General features: G+C 39.9%; 1 protein-coding gene across 3 annotated transcripts in view; it reads left to right on the top strand.

The window, feature by feature from the left end:
• The window catches only part of MAP4K5 (mitogen-activated protein kinase kinase kinase kinase 5), a 95,194-nt gene extending 70,352 nt beyond the window's left edge, over positions 1 to 24,842 (top strand). For all 3 annotated transcript variants that reach the window (XM_058163101.1, XM_058163099.1, XM_058163102.1), the window contains 15 exons: positions 110 to 308; positions 1,469 to 1,566; positions 2,393 to 2,434; positions 3,305 to 3,389; positions 3,493 to 3,572; positions 8,637 to 8,697; positions 8,990 to 9,104; positions 11,977 to 12,035; positions 13,824 to 13,927; positions 14,447 to 14,624; positions 16,816 to 16,884; positions 19,439 to 19,531; positions 20,562 to 20,632; positions 22,244 to 22,299; positions 24,127 to 24,842. In XM_058163101.1, the coding sequence (XP_058019084.1) occupies positions 110 to 308; positions 1,469 to 1,566; positions 2,393 to 2,434; positions 3,305 to 3,389; positions 3,493 to 3,572; positions 8,637 to 8,697; positions 8,990 to 9,104; positions 11,977 to 12,035; positions 13,824 to 13,927; positions 14,447 to 14,624; positions 16,816 to 16,884; positions 19,439 to 19,531; positions 20,562 to 20,632; positions 22,244 to 22,299; positions 24,127 to 24,214 (1,398 nt within the window). In that variant the 3' untranslated portion in view covers positions 24,215 to 24,842. The remainder of the gene's footprint in view (positions 1 to 109; positions 309 to 1,468; positions 1,567 to 2,392; positions 2,435 to 3,304; positions 3,390 to 3,492; positions 3,573 to 8,636; positions 8,698 to 8,989; positions 9,105 to 11,976; positions 12,036 to 13,823; positions 13,928 to 14,446; positions 14,625 to 16,815; positions 16,885 to 19,438; positions 19,532 to 20,561; positions 20,633 to 22,243; positions 22,300 to 24,126) is intronic.
• Positions 24,843 to 27,549: the final 2,707 nt, after the last annotated feature.

Genomic DNA, 27,549 nt, shown 5'->3' on the forward strand with positions numbered 1-27,549 from the left:
AACATCGGGCATAAAGGGAAGCGCAGGTATGGGAGAGGGGGAACAGGTTAGGCCTGATCACGTTTTCAGGAATAGTTAGCAATATTCATGTTTTATGTTTCTGCTTTAGCCTCGATTAGAAGAAATTTTCATGGATAATGAGAAGTCCCAGACGATCAAGTATTGTCCCGATTTCCAAAATCAAGCCGCACCAGGTCACCGGAGGCAAAGCATACCTGTTTGTGGACCTCAGACAGAACCCTCTGTATTTGGCCTGAGCAGCAGTGTCAGCAGCCCTGGTCTACTCACAGCCAGATACACCGATTTAGGTAACTAACATTGTTCCTTGAATGAGGATTACTTCTGCCACGCTCAAGAGTATCTGCAAAGATCTCTTAGCTTCATGGTTCATTCATTTTCATCAGGACCTCCCAAAATATGTAAGATGAAACAAATACTAAAGGAGATCTTTGCAGAAAGCTTGAAATTCAACCACTGTATGCTCAGATTCAGGCTACAACCTGAAAATATTCAGAATGAAAAGAGAGGAAAGATGGTACTATAAACTTTTCTGTGGTACTTTTGGATGAATATCTCAATGCAATATTGCCCAGTAGGAATATCTTCACTTCGCCATATAGTATGCCTTCTTTAAATTGGAATGGCCAAAAGAGTTTGCATCAGAATGCAGAAGAGCTTAAATTTTAAGTCAGAGGTCTTTTAAAATGTGACAGTCAGTTCACAGTATTACTAAATATAAAAACACTTGATTCAGCCATAATCACGTGTTTTTAGATAATTTGCAGACTTTAGGAGAGGAACTGAGTGGAAATTTTGTCTTCTACAATTTCTGTCACCCACCCCAAATTTCAGTATATGGCATAAAAAATAAACCCTTAAAAATCCTTTATTCATTTCCTGAGAACAGTAGAATATTTTTTTTTTAAAAAAAATACTTTTCCTGCAGGCTGAAACCTCGAAACCCCTCTTTGGTGCCCCTGGAGTCCTTTTTGTTCATGATAAAAATGATTGGCAGCATGATTACTTGCCATTGAGAAGCTGGAGACTCACGAAAACTACAGCATAACCTATAAAATAGGAATAATGTGTAAAAAAATGGAGGGAGGTCCGAGGAAAAAGGAAAAACCTGGTTCTTCCCTCTTTATATCATTGCCTTGTATCTCTTGGTCCCAGCAGAGCAGTGGACTATCAAGGAGGGAAAACGTAGCTTTGCAGAGCAGTAGCTGCCACTTCTGGGGCTCATGACTAGCATTGGGTTAATCTCCCCATTGACATGAAAATCTTCCTGAGTAAAGGGATTCCCAGTAGCCCTTAATCCCCTGGAACACTAGTGAATGTTTCACCCTAACTCTACAGTCCTGGGACAAAGGGAAGGGTATCACTGTCCTCTGCCCATTACCCAATTCAGATTATTTTTTCTCTTTTTCTTCATGTGGGGCTTACTCCTATTTACAATTCTGCTGTTTAGGCAATGGGGACACTGTAAAAAAGCATCTTGAGGAAAACACCGAGGGATTGGGCCACATGCCGCAGCTGCCACGGAAAAAGGAGAAGCGGGAATTCCTGGTGTGCATTTATATCTTTTATTCTGCGGCGTGGACACTTAATTGCTGTTTGATACATCCAAAAAGCACTCTTGACCACTGGCTCAATCTGTGATCGTCGGAGCCTTTTTTTTACTTTTTAAAAGCATTTTTCACTACCAATTTGCCCAAACTGGTAGTAAAAAAATGCTAAAAAGGTTTTTTTAAAAAAAGTTCCAATGATCACACGTCGCTCAGCTGTTCGTCAGAACTTTTTTTTACATTTTTTGTTACTGGTTCAGGCATTTCACCCCTTCTATGTAAGCAGAAGAAGGCATTGAACCTTTTTCTGCTTACATAGCATCTTCATATCTCTTTCTCCAATTGTTGCAACTCAACATTCCAGAAATCCTAGAAGTCATTTTTTTTAGAAAATCCATTTACTAACACATATTTACTTTATTGAAAATATTTTAAATAAACCCTTAAAAGAATATTCCATTTAGCATGCTCTAGCAAGCTGCAGTTCACTAAGGCTCAAATTAAACACTTCAAAAACATGCACAGATGATACTTTTCCGGAGGATAAAAGCAATTTGCCTGGCACGAGAATCTCTCTGTAATGAGGAATTCTGCCAAGAAAACACTTTGATTGTTGACATATACCAAACATAAAAGCACCCTAAGAGTGCCTATCTTGGCAGAATATCCTAATGCACATGCAAATTTAACTATTAAGCAATCCTATAAATAATAAGGACAGAACACTCTGATTCATTCTTGACAGTATTTTTTTCCGCCTACTAAAATATGTTAGAAAATATTTCAGATTGAATTCAAATTTGGCCTTTTGCTATTATTGTTGACAGAAGCCAGCGATCAATGGCCTTCCACCAACGCCAAAAGTACTGGTAAGTTCTTTCAGTTAAAATGAAGGTGTGTTGATATTGTTCTGCTGTTAATTTTTTAACTTGGTTTCATCTACACCAGAGGTCTTCAAACTTGGCAGCTTTAAGACTTGTGGACTTCAACTCCCAGAATTCTCCAGCCAGCAGCTGGCTGGAGAATTCTGGGAGTTGGAATTCACAAGTCTTACAGCTGCCAAGTTTGAAGACCTCTGATCTACACCCTTTCCACATACCCCAATACAAATGATTTTCTTGCCCTCCTTTGGCTCCTAGCCTCCATCCTTTAATGAGCATGGGATTTTTCAGTCAGATGTGTGCCCTCACCTCTGCTCACTTTTGTGATTGGGAATCATGCATAAGAGTCAAGGTTGTGAGATTTTGGCCTTACTGTGAGATCTTACTGGCCAATGGAACAGACCCATCTCTTAAACTAGAACTAATATAGATAAATTTTCCGTGTCTTTTATGGGGCCACTGAAACAAGTATTTAAAAATAGTAGCTAACTAACTCATCGTTGTTCCCAAATTACAGAGTTTGGGGAAGGAGGGGGGGGGGGTTTAGATCGAAACAGACATCCTTCCATTACAAAGGAATTGTTAGATACAAAATATCTGTATGATATTGAAGTTCCACATAGTACTTCATAATTCATTCCATTTTTTATTCTTCTCACCCTTGAGATTCATTGTTTATACCAGTCAAAGGTAATAATAATGGTCAGAAGAACAGAATAACAGAGTTGGAAGGGACCTAGGATGTCTTCTAGTCCAACCTCCTGCTCAAGCAGGAAAACCTTTGCCATTGTCCAGAAGGAATAGGAACTTCTCATGTTGTTAAATTGGGATGTATTTTGTTTACTAATGCTATTCTAGATGGGAGCATGTTTTTCAAAAGTGTTTGATGGTTGCCCTTTGAAGATCAATTGTGCCACATCATGGATACACCCGGACACCAAAGGTAAAAAGTGGCTTTATATGTGCAAATTTGAGATCCTTTGTTACTTTCATATTTTTTTTCAACTTGGGTAGCTAAGTCAGTTTGTCTTTCCACTGTATTACAGATCAGTATATTATCTTTGGGACTGAAGAGGGGATTTACACACTGAATCTCAATGAGCTGCATGAAGCTACCATGGAGCAGGTAAGTGAGAATGTTTTCTGGGTCCCAAATGGAGTTGGTCATTCTCTGGGGAGGCTCAGGTAAAAAGTGATGCTTGGTTTTTTTTTTGTTTACATTTATACCCCGCCCTTCTCCGAAGACTCAGGGCGGCTTACAGTGTATAAGGCAATAGTCTCATTCTATTTGTATATTTTTACAAAGTCAACTTATTGCCCCCCCAACAATCTGGGTCCTCATTTTACCTACCTTATAAAGGATGGAAGGCTGAGTCAACCTTGGGCCGGGCTCGAACCTGCAGTAATTGCAGGCTTTGTGTTCTTAATAACAGGCCTTACCAGCCTGCGCCATTCACCGGCCCACCGGTTTCTCAGGTGGGAAATTAAGAATGTCATGGATGTGGGCAAGCAGGCTGGGTAATATTTTGTATCACTTCTCTGGTAGTTTGGGATTTGTTTTGGATTGAAGAATTTTTTTTTTCCTATCCTCTAGACCGGGGTATCAAAATCGATTTCATTGAGGGCCGCATCAGGATTGTGTTTGACCTTGGGGGAGCCTGGGTGGGTGTGGCCAGGGTAGGCACGGCCAGCTTGACTTCACTCATGTCGGGGGCACCTGCGGTGGCCCAAGCGCTCTGCCAGCGAAAATGGAGCTTGGGAGGCCTGCACGCTCCATTTTCACTGGCAGAGGCACCACGGGCTGGTCCTTTGCTGTTTCCAGGGTGGCCCCACAGGCCAGATCTAAGCACCCCGCGGGGCGGATCCGGCCCCCGGGCCTTGAGTTTGACACCCCTGCTCTAGACTGTTGTAGATTTAGCAAAGGGTCAGGGACACTTTTTCAGCTTTGCAGTCATCTGAACCAAAAAGTATGACATAGGCAAAGATAATTCAGAAGTTGTCATAGCATGTCTGCAGGGGGAGAACCCAAAAGGTCAGGAGAGTACATGATGGAAGCTCCGCTCCATATTTATATGTGTTTCATACACACATCCAAGACATAGAATTCAGCTGGCTTGTCCCAGGTGACTGGTGGACCCTGTTGGGGCTTGGAATTTTTCCAGAGGACCCACCAGGCACTTCGGCGGAGGCCTTGGCTACATAGGCATGTGACCCGGCCCGGATTGCTCCTATGTGGTTCTGGTCTCAGGCCCAGGGTTGATGTTAATTTGTTCAGTGGCCCCTGTTTTGTTTTGCTGTTTTTGCTCCATATTTATTATTTTTGTCTGGGCTGCTTGTGATTCAATATCCTTAGCTTGTTTTTATGTTTTTCCTGGTTTTCTGTGACACCCTAAGTCCACTGGAGTAAGGTAGCCAATGAATTTAAACAAACAATAACCAAAAAAAAAGAGATGTGGGGCTTTGTTTGGTTATACAGACATCTTGACGACTTTGACACGTCCTTGTGGATGCTGCTGAATTAGATTGAATTCGGGATAGCTTAGACCAAAATTGCGATGATCCAAGTGGGATGACGGAGACACGTCTTGTTGAGGTTGTTTGGGATGAGTTTGAGTCTGTGGCTCTCGAGGACGTGGACAGGTTGCTGGGGAGGTTGCATGCAACCACATGTTTACTGTACCTGTGTCCTTCCTGGCTGGTGCTGGCTACTCAGGAAGTGACACGAGGCTGGCTCCAGGGAATTATAAATGCTTCATTGTTGGAAGGGGTTTTCCCCGCTGCCTTGAAAGAGGCGGTGGTGAGACCCCTCCTCAAGAAGCCTTCCCTGGACCCAGCTATTTTGGGAAATTATCGTCCAGTCTCCAACCTTCGCTTTATGGCGAAGGTTGTAGAGAGTGTGGTTGCATGGCAGCTTCCCCAGTACCTGGATGAAGCTGTCTAGACCCGTTCCAGTCCGGCTTCCAGCCCGGACATAGTACGGAGACAGCTTTGGTCGCGTTGGTAGATGACCTCTGGAGGGCCAGGATAGGGGTTGCTCCTCTGCCCTGGTCGTATTAGATCTCTCAGCGGCCTTTGATACCATCGATCATGATATCTTGCTGCACCGGTTGGAGAACTTGGGAGTGGGAGGCACCGTTTATCGGTGGTTCTCCTCCTATCTCTCCGACCGGTCGCAGACGGTGTTGACAGGGGGGCAGAGGTCGACCACGAGGCGCCTTACTTCTGGGGTGCCTCAGGGGTCGATTCTCTCGCCCCTCCTGTTCAACATCTACATGAAGCCGCTGGGTGAGGTCATTAGTGGTTTCGGGGTGAGTTACCATCTGTATGCTGACGATACGCAGCTGTACTTCTCCACCCCGGACCACCCCAACGAAGCTGTCAAAGTGCTATCCCGGTGTCTGGAAGCTGTACGGGTCTGGATGGGGAGAAACAGACTCAAGCTCAATCCCTCCAAGACGGAGTGGCTGTGGATGCCGGCACCCCGGTACAGTCAGCTGCAGCCGCAGCTGACTGTGGGGGGCGAGTTATTGGCCCCAATGGAAAGGGTGCGTAACTTGGGCGTCCTCTTGGATGGGTGGCTGTCGTTTGACGATCACTTGGCGGCCGTCTCCAAGAGGGCTTTTTACCAAGTACGCTTGGTTCGCCAGTTGCGCCCCTTCCTTGACCAGGATGCCTTATGCACGGTCACTCATGCTCTTGTCACTTCCCGTTTGGATTATTGCAATGCTCTCTACATCGGACTGCCCTTGAAGTGCACCCGGAGGCTGCAACTAGTCCAGAATGCAGCTGCTCGGGTAATAGTGGGAGCAACCCATTGCTCCCATGTAACACCAATCCTGCGCAGTTTGCACTGGCTTCCTGTGGTCTTTCGGGTGCGCTTTAAGATTTTGGTTACCACCTTTAAAGCGCTCCATGGCTTAGGGCCCGGGTACTTACGCGACTGCCTGCTGTTACCCTATGCCTCCCACCGACCCGTACGCTCTCACAGAGAGGGCCTTCTCAGGGTGCCGTCCACCAGACAATGTCGGCTGGCAGCCCCCAGGGGCAGGGCCTTCTCTGTGGGAGCTCCTACGTTTTGGAACGAACTTCCCCCTGGTTTACGTCAAGTGCCTGATCTTCGGACTTTTCGCCGTGAGCTGAAAACGCATCTATTTATTCAAGCGGGACTGGCCTAATTAAATTTTAATCCGGGGTTATTTATATTTTAGGGTTTTTAAACTATTTTAAATGTTTTAAATTTTTTTAATTTTTGGCCATTTTGTAATATGTTTTGTTTTAGTCTTGTTTTAATGTATATATTGCGCTTTTTATTTGGCTGTACACCGCCCTGAGTCCTTCAGGAGAAGGGCGGTATAAAAATCGAATGAATAAATAAATAAATAAATAAATAATAAATAAATAAATAAATAAATAAATAAATAAAAAATAAATACATACATACATACATACATACATACATACATACATACATACATACATACATACATACATACATAAATAAATAATAAGATGTTAGTTGTGACCAAAGGAAAAATATATGAAATGCATAGTGCAGGGGTCTCCAATCTTGGCAACTTTAAGACTTGGGGACTTCAACTGCCAGAATTCCTCAGCCAGCAAAGCTTGGAGTTCTCATATCAAATGACCTTAATGCCAAAGCCCACTGCAACTACATAGCAAAAAAGGCCCTAAGAGTTGTAAACCTAATTCTACGCAGCTTCTTTTCTAAAAACTCTACACTACTAACCAGAGCATACAAAACATTTGCCAGACCTATTCTTGAATACAGCTCATCCGTCTGGAACCCATACCTCATCTCTGACATAAATACAATAGAACGAGTCCAGAAATATTTCACTAGAAGAGTTCTTCACTCCTCCGAAAACAACAAAATACCTTATACCAACAGACTTGAAATCCTGGGATTAGAAAACTTACAACTCCGTCGACTCCGACATGACCTGTGTTTAACACACAAAATCATCTATAGCAATATCCTTCCTATAAAAGACTACTTCAGCTTCAATCGCAATATTACAAGAGCAAAAAATAGATTCAAGCTAAATGTCAACCGCTTCAAACTTGATTGCAGAAAATATGACTTCTGTAACAGAGTTGTTAATGCTTGGAACTCATTACCTGACTCCATAGTCTCTACTCAAAATCCCAAAATCTTCAACCAAAAACTGTCTACTATTGACCTCACCCCATTCCTAAGAGGACTATAAGGGGCGTGCATAAGAGCACAATAGTGCCTACCGTTCCTGTCCTATTGTTCCCTTCATTATATCAAATTAATATTATTGATGCATATTTTTACTTATATATTTTCTTCAATACATGTTGTTTTATCTATGACAATTGTTTGTGTATACTGTTGTGACAAAATAAAATTAAAAAAAAAAGTCTTAAAGTTGCTAAGGTTGGAGACCCCTGCCATAGTGCATTTGATGCAATTTGATATTTAGTTCTAATTAAATTAAGCAAACAGTTACATATTTCTTCTGGATCCCTCCACTTTTTAGAATGGGCCCCCACTTAAGATCCAGAATATTCTAGGCCTGAAAAAGATTACATATGATTGACCTAAATCTGTGTCTTTCCCTAAAGAAAATGCATCGTCTCTTCTCTGAGTGGTGTCACTCAGTATAGCCTACTATATGGCGATTGGAAAGTACTCTTGATTGCTTTACATTCCTCAATGTTCCTAATATTTTTAATCTACCACAGTTTTCTTGTATTTTTTCCTGCTTTTTCAGCCTCTTTGATTTGGGCTCCCTGGTATTCAATTTTGCACTATGAATTATGAGTGATCTTAAAAGTGCTGGAGGGAGGTAGCTAGAGATGAAACATGTAGATGAAAAGTGGCATGGAATTCTGAAAAGCTTGATAATAGTATTGACAGAGCAAATATTTGATAAATGCTTTTATTTATCTAGTAATAAATGTCGTTGAATACAAAGGGATTACCTCCAAGTAATACTGCTTCAAATTATCCTGTTAGTGGTATTGATATTAGATCAAGTTGAAGAGAGTTGAAGGTCTCCTTGTGTGTTTACATTCTGAGTAACCATAAAGGATAATTTTGTTTGCCCAAGAATTGCATTTCCTGGAATTCACGGAGCTCTAGAATCAAATTGCATTTTTCCCCAATTTCCCCATTGAAACTTTTTCTACTCGTTTTTCTTAGTTGTTCCCACGGCGGTGCACATGGCTGTATGTTATCAACAACACTTTAATGTCACTCTCAGGTATGTATATTGCTGAAGGAATGTCTCATCAAGTTTAAAAGATGGGGTGGAAAATTTCAGTGTACTGAATTTAACTTTTGGTAAATCTATAAAAATCATATCTCTTTAATTTTTTTCCTTTCATTCTGCAATTTGCTTGGACCTATGGATACTTGGGGGCTATCCTTTTAGAAGGTAATATTTTCTGCTCTATAAGTTTCCTTCTCATTTTACTTATTTGTTTATTTATTTTTGCAATGTCAATTTGATATGTAAGAGTCTGACCCAGATCAAATATCATCTTGTGTTATAGGGAAAACATTCCAGCTCTACTCCCATAACCTAATAGCTTTGTTTGAACAAGCCAAAAAAACAGGAATAGCTGCTCATATTCAGACCCATCGATTTCCTGATAAAATACTACCAAGGTATGGTAATCTTGAGATACAAGTTTTTGCTATTTTGCTTCAGGCTTCATCCGGCTTGCTTGCTATTGCTGATCATGACAATATTTTCCATAAGTGGTTGCCTCTTCTTGTGAATGTTCATAGAAAATTGTTTTTGCTGCTTCAAGGTTTGCAAATACAGAAGGGTTTCTGTAACATTCTATAATATTATAATATAGAGAACCAGTTTGGCCTAGTCTAGTGGTTAAGGCTAGTGGTTAATCTAGATAGCATACTAAAAAGCAGAGACATCACCCTGCCAACAAAAGTGCATATAATCAAGGCAATGGTGGTTTTCCATAGCAGTTGCAATGTATGGCTGTGAAAGTTGGACCATAAGGAAGGTTGGGCACCAAAGAATTGAGGCCTTTGAACTATGGTGCTGGAGAAGACTCCTGCGAGTCCTTTGGACTGCAAGGCAATAAAACCGGTCAGTCCTAGAGGAGATCAACCCTGACTGCTCTTTAGAAGGCCAGATCCTGAAGATGAAACTGAAATACTTTGGCCACCTAATGAGAAGGAAGGACTCACTGGAGAAGAGCCTAATGCTGGGAACGATTGAGGGCAAAAGAAGAAGAAGATGACAGAGAATGAGGTGGCTGGATGGAGTCACTGAAGCAGTCGGGGTGAGCTTAAATGGACACCAGAGGATGGTAGAGGACAGAAAGGCCTGGAGGAATGTTGTCCATGGGGTCATGATGGATTGGACACAATTTTGCAACTAACAACAATAAATGGTTAAGGCATCAGGCTAGAAAGCAGGAGTCTGAGTTCAAGTTCTGCCTTAGCCATGAAAGCCATCTCGGTGACTGGGCCAGTCACACTCTCTCCAACTTTGGCAAAACTGGCTGAGGAATTCTGGGAGTTGAAGTCCACAAGTCTTAAAGTTGCCAAGGTTGGAGATCCCTGATCTATATGATTCATTGCACTATGGCATGATACCTTCTTAAATGTATAAAGTACACAATACTTGATAAAATAAAATGTAATTGTTGGCAAATTAAGTACAAAGGTCTCAAACAAAAACCTTTAAGATTTTCCATGCGCAGAGGCATGTTCCCCACAACAGCAATCATGTAAGGTAGGTTGGGCTGAGGAGAAGTCATTGACCCAGAGTCAGAGTCTGGACCAGCAATTTAACTGCTATGCCACACTGACTCTCTGTTGTCAAATTACTTAAGGAAAATAATTATACAGTTCTTTAAATAAAGTACAGGACTCTACTGTGTTGATGCTGTAGGAGATAACGGAGCAGATGGTATTCACAGATGATAAAGCATTGTTGAAAGTTAAATATTATGGCAAACAGCCATTAAAACAGTTAAAGGATATTACAGAATGTGATTAAAACTGTTAAGATCTTTGTTGGGTTACACAAAGGCTATTGTTACAGCAAAGGTAAAGGAAAAGGAAATTGGTTTTATGTTCCTCTAGAATGACTGCTAGAATAGAAATTGCCACTAGGTGAAAGTCAGTAAGAAGGATATTATAATAGTGGTCAATTGGATGGATACAAGAAAGACAGAACTGTTTATTATGACTAAATTTATACCAACTTAGAGAAATTTTCCCTGTACATCTGGAGCTTCAGAAAAAACAATTTGAGAAAGCAAAGAAGACTAAAGATATATTTTGGGAAGGAAAAAGAATGATATTCTGAAATGTCAAATGTGATCAGTTTATTTCTTTCGAATTCAATATTTCTGAGGAATGTTAATTATTAAAACAGTATATAGTTTTCTTGTGCCATGATTTGGTGTTGTATATTTTATACATAAAGATTTGAATTTCTAGTCAGTGGAATTCAGGGAAAATAGTTCCTGAAATTTCTGGGGGCAGTATTGAACTGAAAACAGCTCTGTAAAAGTGGAACAAATAGCTAGGGCAAAGACCAAGGAACTGATGAATAGATCGGTTCCTTGGAATTTCTCTGGATAAGGAGAGGCTAGGAGATTACCCACATGTATTCCAGACAGTTGCTCCTGGCAAGGAGACTGCAGCTTAGTGATTTTCCAGACATTTGAGCACCAGGAGACAATGGGATCAGCCATCTTGCTCGTAACTGTAACAGAGCCTCTTAAAAGATACGAAGTTCGCAAAACTCACTTTCTAATCACCTTCAAAAACCACTCATTTGCTACTTCTACGCTACTAGAGACCTTCAGAACAAATTTAAACATGGTTAAAACTAAGATGTGTGGTTATTTTGACTGCCCTTTATGGACTTTCTGCTGATACCAAGACTGAAAATACTATGTTTTATGATATATTTATAGATAAGAGATAGGATATGAGATGAGGGGATAAATGTTTGTAACTTTAGAGGGGGTGAAGAGTTACTAGATTTGTTTTTACTTGTGATGGCAATCAGAAGTCAATCCTTATATATTTCTTTTTCTTTATTCTTCCTTTTCTCTCGTTTATTCTTTTTCTTTGCACTTTTTACTCATTTCTATTCTCTTCTTTTTATAAGTTTAGTTTTTATTAGATTTTATTACTATAAGTGAAGTATTATATATTAAAAATGAAACTCCTTTTCTGTTAATAGAAGAAAGGAGTGGACATAAGAAGAAAACCCTGAAAGATCACAAAAAAGACTTTCTGTTTTTGGAAAGTCCACCAAAATGCTATAAAAGCAGTCTCCAAAAGCTGATATTTGGAGATAACAGTGTCCTTCTCCATAATTTTTCTATTTTGTAAATATATACAATTGCCATCAAGAACAGTTACTCCATTCCTGTCACTGTTATTCTGTGGGTTTCAATCAAAAGTGGCTTAAAGAAAACTCTGTTGCAAATTATTTTTCCATGAGGCCTCTGACCTGTTCTTAACAGTTGGCTCTTTTTTTCCCCAGAAAATTTGCCGTAACAACAAAGATCCCAGATACAAAAGGATGCCACAAATGTTGCATATGTGAGTCTTCATCTTGAGTTGCTATCCTCAGTTCAGTTTACAAGAAATCTTCCAGCTCTACCACCCTACAACTTACAATACCCTTCTTAGAGTAATAACTTTCACATATTTGACTATAATTGTCTTAATTCCATCTTATCTGACTGTTCTGATTAGAAATATGAGAATGATAATCCAGTATAACTCAAAGGCACTATAACAGGAGTGTCAATGCGTCAAGCGGTGGCCTCACCCACACTCAGTTTAGCGAAGGAAAGAAGTCATGATATGTCACATGACAACGCGAGTTTGACACTCCTGCATTATTATGTGGAAGGTTGCCTAAAAGCCTGATCTTACTTTCGCTCACCTCTTGCTCTTGCTCTAAGCTCATAGTGTCAAGGCTTCGCTAAAATAGAGCAGATGTTCTTCAAAAGTTTTCCTGACTATTGCAGAGAGAGTTCCTTCTCTCTGAGGAAGACTACATGGATAGTTCTGTAATTGATGAGAACAGTAGGTTGAGATTCAGTGCAAGTACTATATAAATCGCTCAGGCTTAATTTTTCAGATTAACAACATGAAACATCATGTATCAACAAAGCAAATTATGCCATGCACATAGTAGAGGGAAGTTTCTCAGGCTAAATATGGATAGAATAATGTGGACTGATCACAAACTAGATGTTCAGATAATTCAGATATAGTATTGCTTCTTAAAAACACTTACCATATTTTTCGGAGTATAAGACGTTCCGGACTATAAGATGCACCAACTTTTTTTTGGGAGGAAAATAAGAAAAAAAAAATCTGCCTCCCAGCATTCAGCCGCTTTCATCTGGGCTCGTTCGTTGCGGCCTGTTCGCCTCTACCCATTCACTGCCGCCGGCACGGCCCGTTCACCAACAGTGCAGTCCGTTCGCTGCCGGCACAGCCCATTCGGCACTGCCGTGGCCTGTTTGCCGCTACCCGTTCGCTGCGGCCCATTCACCGCCACCACAAATTATTTTTGTTAACTTCCCCTCTTGTCCTGCAGGCAGACCAGCAATAGAACATCACAATGTCTTTCCTGATTTCCCAGAAAAATATGAATGCTGAACTTAATTCTTTAGCACCAGGGGGCAGAATCATGTTTACTTTCAGTGTACCAATGAAGGAGAATATTTGTAGCTCAAGGTTGAAATGAGGGGTCCTTGGTGCTCTCTAAGTTTGGTTGTTTTCTTGCAGACATTTCATTACCCTAACTAGGTAACATCATGAATCCTAGTGCAGACTAGCACTCAGGGAGTACCCTTACTTTCAGTATACATTTCACCATTGGTGTACGTGGCATTAACAAGATTGAATGGAAAAGGGGTCGGCCAATTCAGCTGTATATGCTTAGGTTTATTTTTCAGTGAGGCAGGAAAGGGAAATTTCAGGTATGACTGAACTACAATACCCATCCCAATCCTTCACAATTGGCCATGTTGAGTGTGGTGGTTCTGCAATCTTTGAAATACATAGGGACTGCAGTGGATGTAGACTGAGGGATCTTGATTGAATCAATAATGTTAACAAAAATTACATCTCTGTGGAGATACAACACCCCAGGACTCTTCTAGGATGCTGCTCCGGGCATAGGAGAATAGTGATAAACGATTCATTTGTGATAAATCGTAACATGAATTCAAGCAGCTGGCCTTATACATTGTAAGCCGCCCTGAGTCTTCGGAGAAGGGCGGGGTATAAATGTAAACAAAAACAAAACAAAAAAAATTTAAAATAATCTATTATGATTACTTCAGAATTCTTTTCTTTTTTCCTCATTAGTAAGAAACCCATATACAGGTCATAAATATCTCTGTGGAGCTTTGCAGTTGGGAATTGTTTTGCTTCAGTGGTATGAACCAATGCAAAAATTCATGTTAATAAAGGTAAGGTTTATTATTATCCCTACGTCTCTCTTGTATTTTTGCAACTTCTTTTAAGGAATGTGCCAAAAGTAGAGTGGCACTGTTAGAATTTTGAAGTAATTTGAGATTTCAACTGAGTTTGGCTCTAAGGCAGTTTTTGAGCTCAGTTTAAAGTGTTGGTCTATGTTTAAATTTTTAAAACATCAAGGATAAATTGGCAATTCATTTTTGGGAGATAAAACAGGACAGGAAACGGGCCTATGAAATAAAAATCCTTGGGAAGTTGATCCATAAAAGCTCATTTGAGAGCATTTTCATAGAAATGTTTTGAAAGTGCATGGAGTTTGTATACCTCTCTATATTTGTTGTAATATTGTATATAGATTTAAATTGAATACTATATGTAAGTTACTTTTTAGACATAAAATAAATGAAATAATGCTGGAATGAATAGATATATTCTAAGTATGCATACCTTAAAATATACAAGTTGTTCTTTAGTTAGATCTTTTTTTAAAAAAAATTCTCTTCATCCTCCAGCACTTCGATTTCCCTCTGCCAACCCCACTGAAAGTATTTGAATTGCTGGTGATCCCTGAACAGGAATACCCTATGATATGTGTTGCAATCAGCAAAGGGGCTGAATCAAATCAGGTTGTACAGTTTGAGACAATCAACTTGAACTCCGCTTCCTCGTGGTTTACAGAAATTGGTACAGGTGAGTCTTTGGCCATGTTTAGTTTGATTTTGACTACTGTCTCTTATTTGATATGTGCAAAATATTCTGTTTTCGGATGTGGAATGTTTTCAGAGACATTTTATATTTGTTTTGGAGCCAGACCACCACAAAACACTTCCTGTCCCAGAAGATTTTTCACCTAGAAAATTGTTGGACAGCTCTCAGAATGGCTAGATCAGCATGGTGCAAAAGAAGACTAGAGCATTCTAGAATTCTTCAGAACTTTGGATTTTCCGAGAGATACAATACAACATTTTGTGCATACCTACTTTATCTCACTTTCTTTTTGCTAAAATCCAATTTGTCTAAGGCAAAAATGGGATAGGATAAAACATGAAAACAGTATAACCCAGAATTCAATAAACAATAATCCTATATTGGTAATCAGTCAGCAGTAGTACTGTACATTTAGAACAGCAGATGCATAAGGTGGTGCAGTGGTTAGAATGCAGTACTGCAGGCTACGACTGCTGACTGCCGGCAGTTTGGCAGTTTAGGTCTCACCGGCTCAAGATTGACTCAGTCTTCCATCCTTCCGAGGTGGGTAAAATAGGACCCAGATTTTGGGGACAATATGCCAACTCTGTAAACGGCTTAGAGAGGGCTGTAAAGTACTGTAAAGCAGTAGTCTTAAGTGCTATTGCTATTGCTATATAGGTTAGAACCCATCACTCTAGCTTACATTTAGAGGGTAATTAATTGGAGAGGGCTGATAAGAAGATTAAACAGTTGGAACTATTTGACTCCTCAATGTATAGAAGTTCTGTTTTAGTGGTATTCCAGATTTCAACCTGAAATATTAGCAGTGAAGGACTGCAGGAAGCCGGCTTGTTCAGACTATTCTGAAAAATAAGATACTCTGGCATAGACATCTGTTACAAGTCATGATCATATCAAAATTAATGACCCATGCAATACGACATCATTGTGCAAATGTCATCACTCTATAATTATAAGCAGCTAGATGTCATTTGTATGATGACATCAAGATGCATGTCATTTGCCTAACCTCTTTCCCCGCCTGCAGAAGACCATGTATTTATATTTGGAACCCTTCACAAGCAGAAGGCAAATCTGTCTACAGAAGTCATATATTGATAGCCACCTGCAGAAGCCTTTTCTTCTAAGGTGAATCCCTAGTGTTCTGAGGTGAAAAAAGGACAGTAGGGTTTATTTTTTTTGGACAGATGTGGGTTCCAGCAATGAACCCTAATCAAAGAAACTTCATAATAGAAGCAGATGTTCTGAAGGATGTGTCTAATGAACTGAACTGCAGTTCAGGAAACCTTAGTCAGAAAAGCTGCTACCAATTTCCTCTGTTGTTTTTTGTTTGTTTGTCTTTATAGGCAGTTCGCTCCTTACAGTGTTCTATGAATGTTTAACAGGTCTGTGGTTTAGGATCGATTAGGGACAAATTTCTGGGACAATAAAAGCACATTTTTTATGGAAGAAAGAAATGATGGGGAATACAATGGTCGCAGAAAGATTGCTTTTGTACCATTATGTATTTATTAAATGCATTTGTTGCCTTTCAAGTGACTTGTTACTATGCTATCTTAGTGTTCAAAAGTGACAGACTAATAAAGGAAGCCTTTCCTTTCCTTTCCTTTCCTTTCCTTCCCTTTTCTTCCGAACAATGCTTCTTCTTACAGTGTTTCCCTTTTAATTTCTTGCTTCTCTCCTCGCATCCTCAGTGAATGAATGGAAAGTATGCTATTACTTGCAACATCCTGTTAAGGCTTCTCTTGTAATCCAAGATCAAGGGCTCTTGGCCTGCCACATATTACCTACATAATACACAATTGGTTGCTTCTAAAATACTCATAACATGCATAATTCCTGCTTGCAGTATTAGGTATTGGTAATGCTTCTAAACTGTAATTCCCATCAACTCTCCCTACTTGGCATTACAATCCAACAACATTTAGACAATTTATAATTCCTTACCCCTGTCCTAAACATCGGTAAGAAGATGGCAGTGATTAAAATACTGCTCTAAAAATAATCTGAGCTGAAGATTCCATGAAATTGAACGTCTTTATTTTTTTTTCTTACTGCTTTTTTATTTCAAAGCAACTTCATCGGCTTCTGATGTAGTAAGCTGAATGTGTATTAGGTTTTTGGTGCATTGAGATTTTGTATACAGACTAATTGCTTGTTTCCCCTAAAGGTTGTCAACAACTTGATGCCATCCACGTCAGTCAGCTGGAAAGAGATACAGTTCTTGTGTGCATGGACAGTAAGTGAATGGGATTCATAGCCTGTCTAAAAGAAAATAGGAGGTGGGGCATAATATATGACAGGAGAAGTAAATACCTCAAAGGAAGATAAGATATTATTAAGAATGCATTCAGTTTTACCTGATGCACAAATTTATCACAGTAGACCTCAGACATGTGGCATTTTGGTGTCGTCATTGAAAAGGCCTTTCTTTTAGTGTTTTGTCTGATCCTAGAAATGGAGGCCTCCAGAGAAAATCTCTTTCCAATGATTCTAATTGAAAAATCGTCTTCAGATAGGGAAGGTTCACTCTCAAGAAAAACTGAAAGCTTCACTTCTCCAGTGCTTCTAGCATTAGAAGCCATTCTGTGTAAACCAGACTAACAAAAGGATCGCTTCAACTTCAAGGGAAGCTGTCACATAGATTTCTCACGAGGCTTTTGAATTTATTTATATGGATTTATTTATGTTATAGCTTTTATACAATATCCCAGTCTGTTCACTCTGGCCAGTGTATGTGAGCAAACCAAAACCAGAATTTTTCAAATTGCTGAAATAGATTCGTGCAATTCTGTGCTTTTAGCCTCTTTCAATATTGCTCCTTCCAGCCTCAGAAATTTGAATCAGTGTTTGTGACATATTAGAATGACAGCACAAACCACTAAGCTTTTTGACAGTCTCTATAGTACTACATGGGTACAGGGCAGGGGTGAAATCTAAAAATTTTCCCTACCGGTTCTGTGGGCGTGGCTTAATTGGTGGGTGTGGCTCGGTGGTCAGGTGACTGAATGGGCATGGTCAATAATAATAAACAATAAAAATAATAAAACTTGGGAAGCACCAGTCTATCTTCTTTAAAAATAGAGGCCCCAGTCTACCAATTGCCTTTTATTAAGAGGCACCGGTCTACCTTCTTTAAAAATAAAGGCCCCGGAATACCAATTGCCTTTTACTGAGAGACACTGGTCTACCAAGTGCCTTTTTTTGGCAGGCACCGGTCTACCTTCTTTAAAAATAGAGGCACTGGTCTACAAGCTGCCTACAGCGCTGACCAGCTGTAGTGCGGCCCTTTGAAGTGCTGCGGCAGTCATTTAAGGCCCTTTGCAGCTATATCACCACCGAGTGCTTCAGGGACAGAGAAGAGGAACAGCAAGGCGTGGGCAGGGGGGGAGGCAGGGATTTTTGCTACTGGTTCTCCGAACTACCTGCCCCCATCGCTACCGGATCGCGCAATCCGGTCCGAACCGGGAGCATTTCACCCCTGGTACAGGGTGTTCCTTTCATCATTTGATGTCCTGCAGAATGGATGCTAACTAGGCCCAGTGCACACATTTGCTATTGGATGTAATAAAGTCATAGACATGTAGTAAAGCCAAATGTATTACTTGACACTTTCATTGTGGTGAATATTTCTTCAGCAAAAGCCCCCAAGTGGTGAGAAACAGGAGTGACTCCTAGATCATTGTTACAGCAAAAGTTAACATTTTCCAAGATTTGATAACTCTTTTCTGACCCTCAACACAAAGTAATACAGTATTGTAACTGTTACAATTTTTAATGAATAGGAAGCATGTAAAGAAAGGAGAAAAAAAGAGATTGTAACATAGTGAACTGCTGATTAACTCCACCTGTTCTGAAACTATTAATCTAAAGATATCTTAATCACAGATGTCTCCATCATTCTCAGTTGTGCCTTCAGCATTATTATGTCAAAATTAAGGCAGAGTTATACAATCCACTACCTACCAAGACGCTCCCAAAGTTTTTTTTAATGTGACACACGGCAATTAATTATCTCTGTTTCATCTGTGCAATTTACTTCTAATTACAAAATCAAATTTAAGTTTTCTCCTGGTCTTGCTTCCAGCTTACTTGGACATCTTTGCTGGTCCTCATGAGCCCATGGTAGCCCTTGGTTCAAAAAGGATTAAACAACAAAGATTAAACTTGTTAGAACCCAGATTGTTGGGGGCAATATGTTGACTCTGTAGAGAGGGCTGTAAAAGCACTGTGAAGCGGTATATAAGTCCAAGTGCTATTGCTATTGCTATTTTCATAACAGTGAATGAAAAGTTACTGAGGAGGAAAGATAAATTTATTTATCTGGGGACAGATGATCTTATCTCTAATATGGAAAACCTGCTGAATATTTGGAGGGGAAAGTCACATTTGTTTTTCAAGTTAGTGAAAAAGTCTAAAGAATTTCTATAAATAATCTCCATTGAATTCATCACAGTCTTAAAATAGTGAATTTAAATATTTTTTAATGTCAGCAAAATTCAAACCATGTCTCTTGAAAAATCTGTCCAGTTGATTTGACCTTAAACCAGGGGTGTCAAACTCACATCACGTGACATATTGGGACTTTTTCCCCTTCCACTAAACCGGGCGGGGCCAGCATGTGATGCATCTGGCCCCCAGGCCGTAAGTTTGACTATGAGGCTGACTGAGCCGTAATACAAAAAGTAAAATAAAATTCTATGTTCTTCTTTGCTTTTAAAGGCAGGCTTTCAGCCTATTTGGCACTGAGATTCTTTTATTACTATTATATTGTTTGCTTTTTTTCAATCAAGGATTTGTGAAGATTGTGAATTTGCATGGTAAACTAAAGTCAAGCAAGAAGTTGGCATCAGAACTAAGTTTTGATTTCTGCATTGAATCTGTAGGTGAGCAAATGCTTTCCCTGTCATTTATTGTGCCAGATGTGACTATATCATATGTAAGAGGATTGCACTGAAAACATTTTTAGAATAAAATAGAATAGAATTTTTTATTAGCCAAGTGTGATTGGGCACACAAGGAATTTGTCTTGGTGCATATGCTCTCAGTGTACATAAAAGAAAAGATACGTTCATCAAGGTACAACATTTTAAAGGCTATTTTTAAAATATCATGAGATTTCTGTGATATCATTCTCAGCTCTTCTGTGTATGACATGTCATGGATTGTTATCCAAACTTTGTCAGATTTCAGCATTCCTAATTAAAATCTCATAAGATCTCAGTCCATTTTTAAATTATGAAAGTTATTTTATGCGAGGTAAATGTTATTCAGAGGTTTTGCAGATAGAATGTGAGTAGGGACTACATTACTGATAGATGATAAACAGTTATAAATCACCACAGATTCAAAGAAGCAAAGAAAGCATTAAGGAAGCCCTCTATATCTTCAAATGCCTGCGCCTTTCTAACCAAGGGCCAGTCTTCAGGTTTTCAGGCCAGTGTTGCTGCAATTTTTACAGTGGGAATATTTCTTCTGACTAACCTTTAAGATCCCTCTGATATTCAATGTGTGATCATTTGGAATTATAAATTTTCACTGATTGGAGACAGTTAAGTGGTAATATGAGTGACACATCACTTAATGTGCTCCGTTGCTTTAGAATTGTCCTTTAGCAGGGACAAATGAAAAATGAGTCTCAACAATAAAATGGGGTGCTTGTTCTATGTTGATTAAGCATTAGCCAGTGGAAATTTAACAGAGTTTGGTCTTGTTTGGAAGTGTTACCCAAGATTCACTCATTCCACAGATCTGTGTCCATACTTCTACCTTTCATTTGGACTTCTCACATATGGTAGGAACACAATGAAGTCTGGCTAATGAAATGGTATCCCTTGGATTTGCTTCCCTTTGTTCAGAAAGCTCATCCCTAAACATTCCTGATCAGTCAGTCTTACATTGTGTCTCTTCTTGCAGTGTGCCTCCAGGACAGTGTGTTGGCCTTCTGGAAACATGGGATGCAAGGCAAAAGTTTTAAGTCTGATGAAGTAAGTTTGGGCAAGAGTGTTGTTGATCATTGTTTTGCGATCCTCTTTACCCTTTAGTTAGGAAGGTGCCAGACACAAACAAAGGAATCCTGAACAACATAATCCCCCTTGTTGCTTCTAATCTGTACCTGAATAATTTTATTGGCTCGAAGACAGATTTTAGGCAGATGCAAAAAGGAAAAAGAATAAGCTTACTAGGTAGTGATAAGTAGGCATTGTTTCCTCCTGCTCATGGGAATACCCAATATTGAATTTCATGGACCTGATTTAATTTGTTTGTTTGTTTGTCAAACATGTACAAGATAACAAGTATAAGTATGAACATAAACATGAACAAAGGAAGTAAATACAGATAAATAGGGACAGTAGGCACGCTGGTGCGTTTATGCATGCCCCCTTTAATACAGTTTCCTTTGTACTTAGCATTCTGTTGAACTGGCTAGGAATTCTGCATTCAAATCATAGCTCAGCCACTTTGTTATGGTACTGGTACTGGTAGTCTTTTGACTTCAATTTCTCCCAATTTGTGGCATGGAAATCTTACTGATCTATCATACTGATGTAAAAAAAGATGTTGAGACTCTAGAAAGAGTGCAGAGAAGAGCAACAAAGATGATTAGGGGACTGAAGGCTAAAACATATGAAGAACAGGTGCAGGAATTGGGTATGTTTAGTTTAATGAAAAGAAGGACTAGGGGAGACATGATAGCAATGTTCCAATATCTCAGGGGCTGCCACAAAGAAGAGGGAGTCAAGCTATTCTCTAGAGCACCTGAGGGCAGGACAAGAAGCATTGGGTGGAAACTAATCAAGGAGAGAAGCAGCTAAGAACTAAGGAGAAATTCCTGACAGAACAATTAATCAATGGAACAACTTGCCTCCAGAAGCTGTGACTGCTCCAACACTGGAAGTTTTTAGGAAGAGATTGAATAACTATTTGTCTGAAGTGGTGTAGGGTTTCCTGCCTGAGCAGGGGGTTGGACTAGAAGACCTCCAAGGTCCCTTCCAACTCTGTTATTCTGTATCGTATAATGTTTTTGTCGGGATTATAGAGATATTGGTAAAATGCTATTAAAATATCAAATGTTTGTATTGTCCCAGACACTGGTAGAATCTGCTATTGGATTAAAAACAGGCCTATTTCCTTGATCAGTTTTGAGTAAAACCATAGTAGGATGCCCTATTTCTTGTCATAGGACCTAAGTTTAATCCTTGTCAACTTCCATTTGAAAAAAACATTTAAAAAGAGGAGAGATCCTTCTCTGGCTGAAAATTGATCTAGCTAAGTTAGTTAGGGGTCCATCTAATTGAATGGCAACTTCCCAAACTGAATGAAAACTCTCAAAAGGTTGATCTTCTGTTGAGCGCAGTTGTGCTCCAAATCTGCAACACTTCATATAAAAATCTCTCCTCCTGTTTAAACAAATGTGACTTTTCTGGGCTGAATTGCATTACTAGGGTTTAGTACAGAATATACTATTATTAAAAGTTGATGGCCCATTTGAAACAATTCTCATTTGCCATCTGAATTAGGTTTATTCTTTTCCAAATGGGCAAAGATGCTGTTCTGTCTGTTACTCACATTGTGTTCTTTTTTGGGGTATTTTGCAGGTTACCCAGGAGATCTCTGATGAAACGAGAGTGTTCCGTTTACTGGGCTCTGACAGGTGAGCTGAGAAGAGCAGCCTGCAGCCTTTTCTCCTTTAAAAAGAAATAGTGCATTTAGTGAAATAATCATTGTCTCCCTGTGTTCTTCTTAAGGGGGTTCTTCTGCCACTGCCTTCCCCTAACCTTTATACCACCGTGTGATGGTCTGGCAATTGCAGGTCCAAGGCACCACGCCTTCGGATTGATACACAAACCTTTCACATAATCTCAGCCCTTGCAACTTTCAAGTAAAGCTCTGACAAACACAGCAGACACTGTAGTTTCAAGGCCAAAGCCAAAATTTCAAGAAGATGAAGCTAGAAGGGAGAGAAGATACACCCAGTGTAGAAGTAGTTTGAGAACCAGAGGCTATCTTCCATAAAGCACTCTTCAGATTGTATGATTTTTTTTTTGCCCTTTGGTCTGATTATTTCTATCTAATGTTTTTTTTAAGTTCACATATAATGCTCTCCTCCTCACCTTTGGTCTGTCCATTTCCGTTTGAATAAGGTATATAACCATGAACTCTTAAAATTCTAGTCCCGAATTTCATCCGAACAGATTTCACTGTCTGTTAAATTATATTAACCTTCCTGCAGTAAGATTTTTAATGTTTCCTTTACATTTTACATTTGCATAGAGATGCTAAAACCACATCCACTCACCCAAATAAATGTATAGATATATAATATATACGATCTCCAGACACTATGTAGGAGTATGGTGTTCAAACTTCTTGAGTATCAGACTTCTTACTACTCTGAACAACTATAATGTTGGCTTCTTGTTTAAAGAATCCTAGATTCTGAGAGGATCCTGTAGGCTTCAATTCCATCTACCCTGTTCTGAGACTATTTGAAGGGTTATAATATTGAGAAAAGGCACAAGCTAAAAATCTTGTCATTTCAGGGGCTGCCACCCACATTTCTAAAGCAGGGGTGGGCAATTAATTTTCCCAAGGAGTCACATGGAAAAATGGGACTGTTGTGGAGGTCTGAATCATTCAGGCTGTGAAGGCTCATAAGCATTCACGCACACAGATATATAGATTTTTAAAAATGGCAGTTGCCTTCAAAATGAAAGCAATACAGTTATATGGCCTGCATGGCGTAAGAGGGACCAGTCTACTGCACCTGCAACAGTCCTCACCAGTCTTCGACAGCCTGAGAAAGGCTAGTTGCCTTGCAAAGAGGGAGAATGGGCCAGCCTGATGGATTCACCAAGACAATTAACCTTCCCTCTCATTGGTACTTCTGGCAGTAACGCCCTATTTAATTTCCAGTTAACCTCTCATGAGCCAGACGGGAACAACCAAAAGGCCGAATGTGGCCTGTGGGCTGTAAAATGCCCAGCTCTTGTCTTAAAGGAACATTTCTGCATCATATCTGCATATCTGGGAAGTGGCTCACCAGGCTAATGCAGGGCTGGGAAGTGGCTCACCAGGCTAATTCAGCCTGTTATTAACACACAGCTGCCTGCAATTAAAATTACTGCAGGCTCGAGTCCCACCAGGCCCAAGGTTGACTCAGCCTTCCATCCTTTATAAGGTAGGTAAAATGAGGACCCAGATTGTTGGGGGGGCCAATAAGTTGACTTTATATATAAATATACAAATAGAATGAGACTATTGCCTTACACAATGTAAGCCGCCCTGAGTCTTCGGAGAAGGGCCGGATATAAATTCAAAAAAAAAAAAAAATCTACTGTGCATGAATGATTGTGTAAGAAAACACGGGTGCCAAGATCGATTGGCGGGTTAGAAGTGGCCCAGTAGCAAATACTCAAGGAACAGCATCCGGGATTTCTGCAACAACTGCTGACTTACCCATTCTATGCTTGCCCCACAGGGTGGTGGTGCTGGAAAGCAGGCCGACTGATAATCCAACAGCACACAGCAATCTCTACATTTTGGCAGGCCATGAGAACAGTTACTAAGCAACCGTGAATCGACTTGAACTGTGAGCCAGCAATATGTTGCCTAAGGAAGCCGCTCTTTATGGATCTCCTGTTCAAGGCATATTATGTGGCACCTTTTTTTCTCCTCTTCTTCCTCTGCCTTCACATTCTCCGATTGATGTCTGAACGGACCCTGTTTTTAGGATCAAGAGCCAAACGTCGCACGTGTCTTGCAGCTGGGAAGCAGCTGTTCTCTTCCTTGCCACTGTGTGGTTCGTTACGTTGTTGGCTTAATAAAAGCTGTGAGATCATCAGTCCCTTCTATTTGTTAGGCCTACAGAAGCATGGATGTTGGAAAATCTCAAAACGCAGTCAAAATGATTTGGGACAGGATTTCTTCATGCTCAGGTTCATGGCTTGGGCTCCTGATTTCATCATCTTCTGACAATGCCTACTTTTTGGATATTGGGAGTTGAAGCCAACAGCAAACTAAGGAAAGGGGGGATGCCTATGGGGCAGGACCCAGTGGAAATGAATTTCTCCTCTGTGAGGCCTTCATGGGTTTTCTCTCATATGCCACCAAAACATCCTCAGCAGAGGTTCCCAGGAAGTTGTGTTTGTGTCTTTATTTTTTAACGCAGCCATTCTCTATGGATTTGTAAAGAAACACTATTTAATCTTTATTTATTAATCTGCTGCTAGGGTGGTGATGTGATGCATTTTAACTTCTAGCACACGAAGGTTGCAGCGCAGCTTTTGGTTGTGGGTGGGTGGGTGGTTTGTTTTTTTTGGGGGGGGTGTTTTAACAATTGTGAAAATAAAAACAGCATTCTTCTTGACTTTTTTTAGATATAGGACATTGTTGAAGGGAGGTGTTTATATAGAGTGGAATTTTAAAATTTTAAAAAGCCTTTTTCGCTATATAAAAGCAGTTTTGTACAAGAATATTTCGTATGGGTTTGGCTTATGGAATTGGTCATTAAAGATCATTTGGTATCGATTGAAATTATGTATGAAATGCAAGATAAGTTTTAGAGAGGATCAATAACAGTCTGGAAAATTGGCAAAAAGTATAAAATAGATATAGGGTGAGTTACGCAGTACATGTGTGTGTATGCGAGTGTGCGTTTGAGGAGGGAAGCCACATTCCATATGTCAGTTCTCATAAGCATGTTGGAAGAATAGAGGTTTATCCGGAACTACAAGCATTTGTGGTCCAGACTCAGCTGTCAAAATGTGACACAGGTTTGTCCTGCACTGGTCACCAATGACTGACAGAGACTGGGGTCCCTCTAGGTGTTGACTAGCCATTTGCGAGGGGTGCCTGTGCTTTGCCCCCAAAGTGCGTCTTATTGGGAAAAGATAACAGGTTTTTCCCACAGCAACCCTCCTAATGTGCCCCAGTGTCAAACTAGAGATTCAGAATGCCCTGGACTGGACAAACCTTTCTAAACATAATGCCCCTGCATGTTTCAAGGAGTTTTTAAATGCTTTAATTTGTTCATGGACACGTATTTTATTTATACTATGCCAGAATGAAGTTGGATAAAATGCAGTGCCTAGGAAAAATGAAATATTTATTTCACCTTGGGCACATTTGAGTGGTAGGTTTATTTCTTGGTGGTATGGTATAAATATATATATAAGAAGCAGTATTGTCTAATAAATCTTGGGAAATTTTATTTTCTCCATTATCCTTTGTTCAAGGCTGTCATCCATGTTGTTTCCTTTTTTTGTTTTCCCAATTAAACTATCCCCATTAAACTATGTCTGTTTTTATTAAAGGGACAAACATGGATTTGTGCATATGAAAGAGTTTGAACGACAGTTAATTTAATGTGTCCTCCTCATTTTTCTTCCTAAGAAAAAACTCCTTTTGTTTATATCACAAAACAGATTGAAATGCAGTTTGTTTCCCAACTAGCAGAGCCCTCACAATTTGAAACAGTGTCCATCTTGTGGATACAATGTATCTCGGGCCTTCACATTTTCTATTTGAATTGTAGCAAATGATACTTCATTTCACTCAGAAGCCTATCCACTCTTATTAAGGGGTGCGTGTTTCCATGTCTTTCCACATAGATAAAATTCTCAATTTTGGATACAGCATGCTCCAAATTCACATTTCAGGAAGAGCCCAGGAGATCCAATCTGTAACAGGATGAGTTGCATGTATTGGCTTACATTTGAATCTCTGCTTTATTGGAATCTCAGGAATCTAATCTCAGGCCAGGCTCTTTCAATCTTTAATATCCTTTAGGTATGTAAGCCAGGGGTGAAATCTAAAAATTTTCCCTACCGGTTCTGTGGATGTGGCTTAATTGGTAGACGTGACTTGGTGGTCAGATGACTGGGTGGGCGTGGCCAATAACAATAAATAATAAAAATAATAAACGAAGTATACAAAACAATAAGAGGTACCAAAAACCAACTTTCACACTTTACACACACACAGCACAACACAACACAACTGATACACACAATGTAAAAGCAGCTGCACTTCACCCAAAATGGCCTCTGCAACATGCGGGAACCTCACACAGCCACAAAAAGCTCAAAAGCCAACTTTCACACTTTACACACACACACACACACACACAACACAACACAATTGACACACACACAATATGCCACATACAGCTTTGTGAGATTTTGTGTGTTTGTGTAGTTAGAGTGAAACACTACAGAAACACACCAAATCTCAGAAAGCTGCACAAATATTTTATTTTATTATTTTATTTTATTTATATTTTTTAGATCAGGGGTCTCCAACCTTAGTAACTTTAAGATTTGTGGACTGCAATTCCCAGAGTTCAACAGCCAGCAAAGCAGGCAAATTGAGTTGCTGACTGAGATAGATTTCAGACAGGCAGCTTCAGTTGCTAGCTGATGCAACTGATGTAAAGCATGGCTTTCCCAGCCGGAAAGGAGCAGTATAAGCAGGGGTGAAATGCTCCCGGATCGGACGGGATCGCGTGATCCGGTTGCGATGGCGGCTGCTGGTTCGGAGGACTGGTAGCAAAAATCCCTGGCCCCCCCCTCTGCCGCCGCACCATTAGCAGAGGTTTTTTTTTTTTACTTTTAAAAGCCGGTTTTGCTTCAGCAGAAACAGGCCTTTAAAAGTAAAAAACAGCAGAACCTTACTTGTACTCTTACTTGTAGAAAACATGTTTTCTACAAGTAAAAGTAGAGATTCTAAGGCACTTACCTGATCACTGATGAACGCATGGCCACAGCCCGAAAGCAGTTTCAGTTTCAGCCCAGACAGAATCAATCGCTCAGCTAATCTATTTCCTCGGTGATCAATTGGCTGGATTTGCTGGCTGAGGAACTCTGGGATTTGAAGTCCACAATAAAATAAAATAAAATAAAAT

This window comes from Ahaetulla prasina, chromosome 1 (genome assembly GCF_028640845.1).
Source record: "Ahaetulla prasina isolate Xishuangbanna chromosome 1, ASM2864084v1, whole genome shotgun sequence".
In the NCBI taxonomy this organism is placed as follows: Eukaryota; Metazoa; Chordata; class Lepidosauria; order Squamata; family Colubridae; genus Ahaetulla; species Ahaetulla prasina.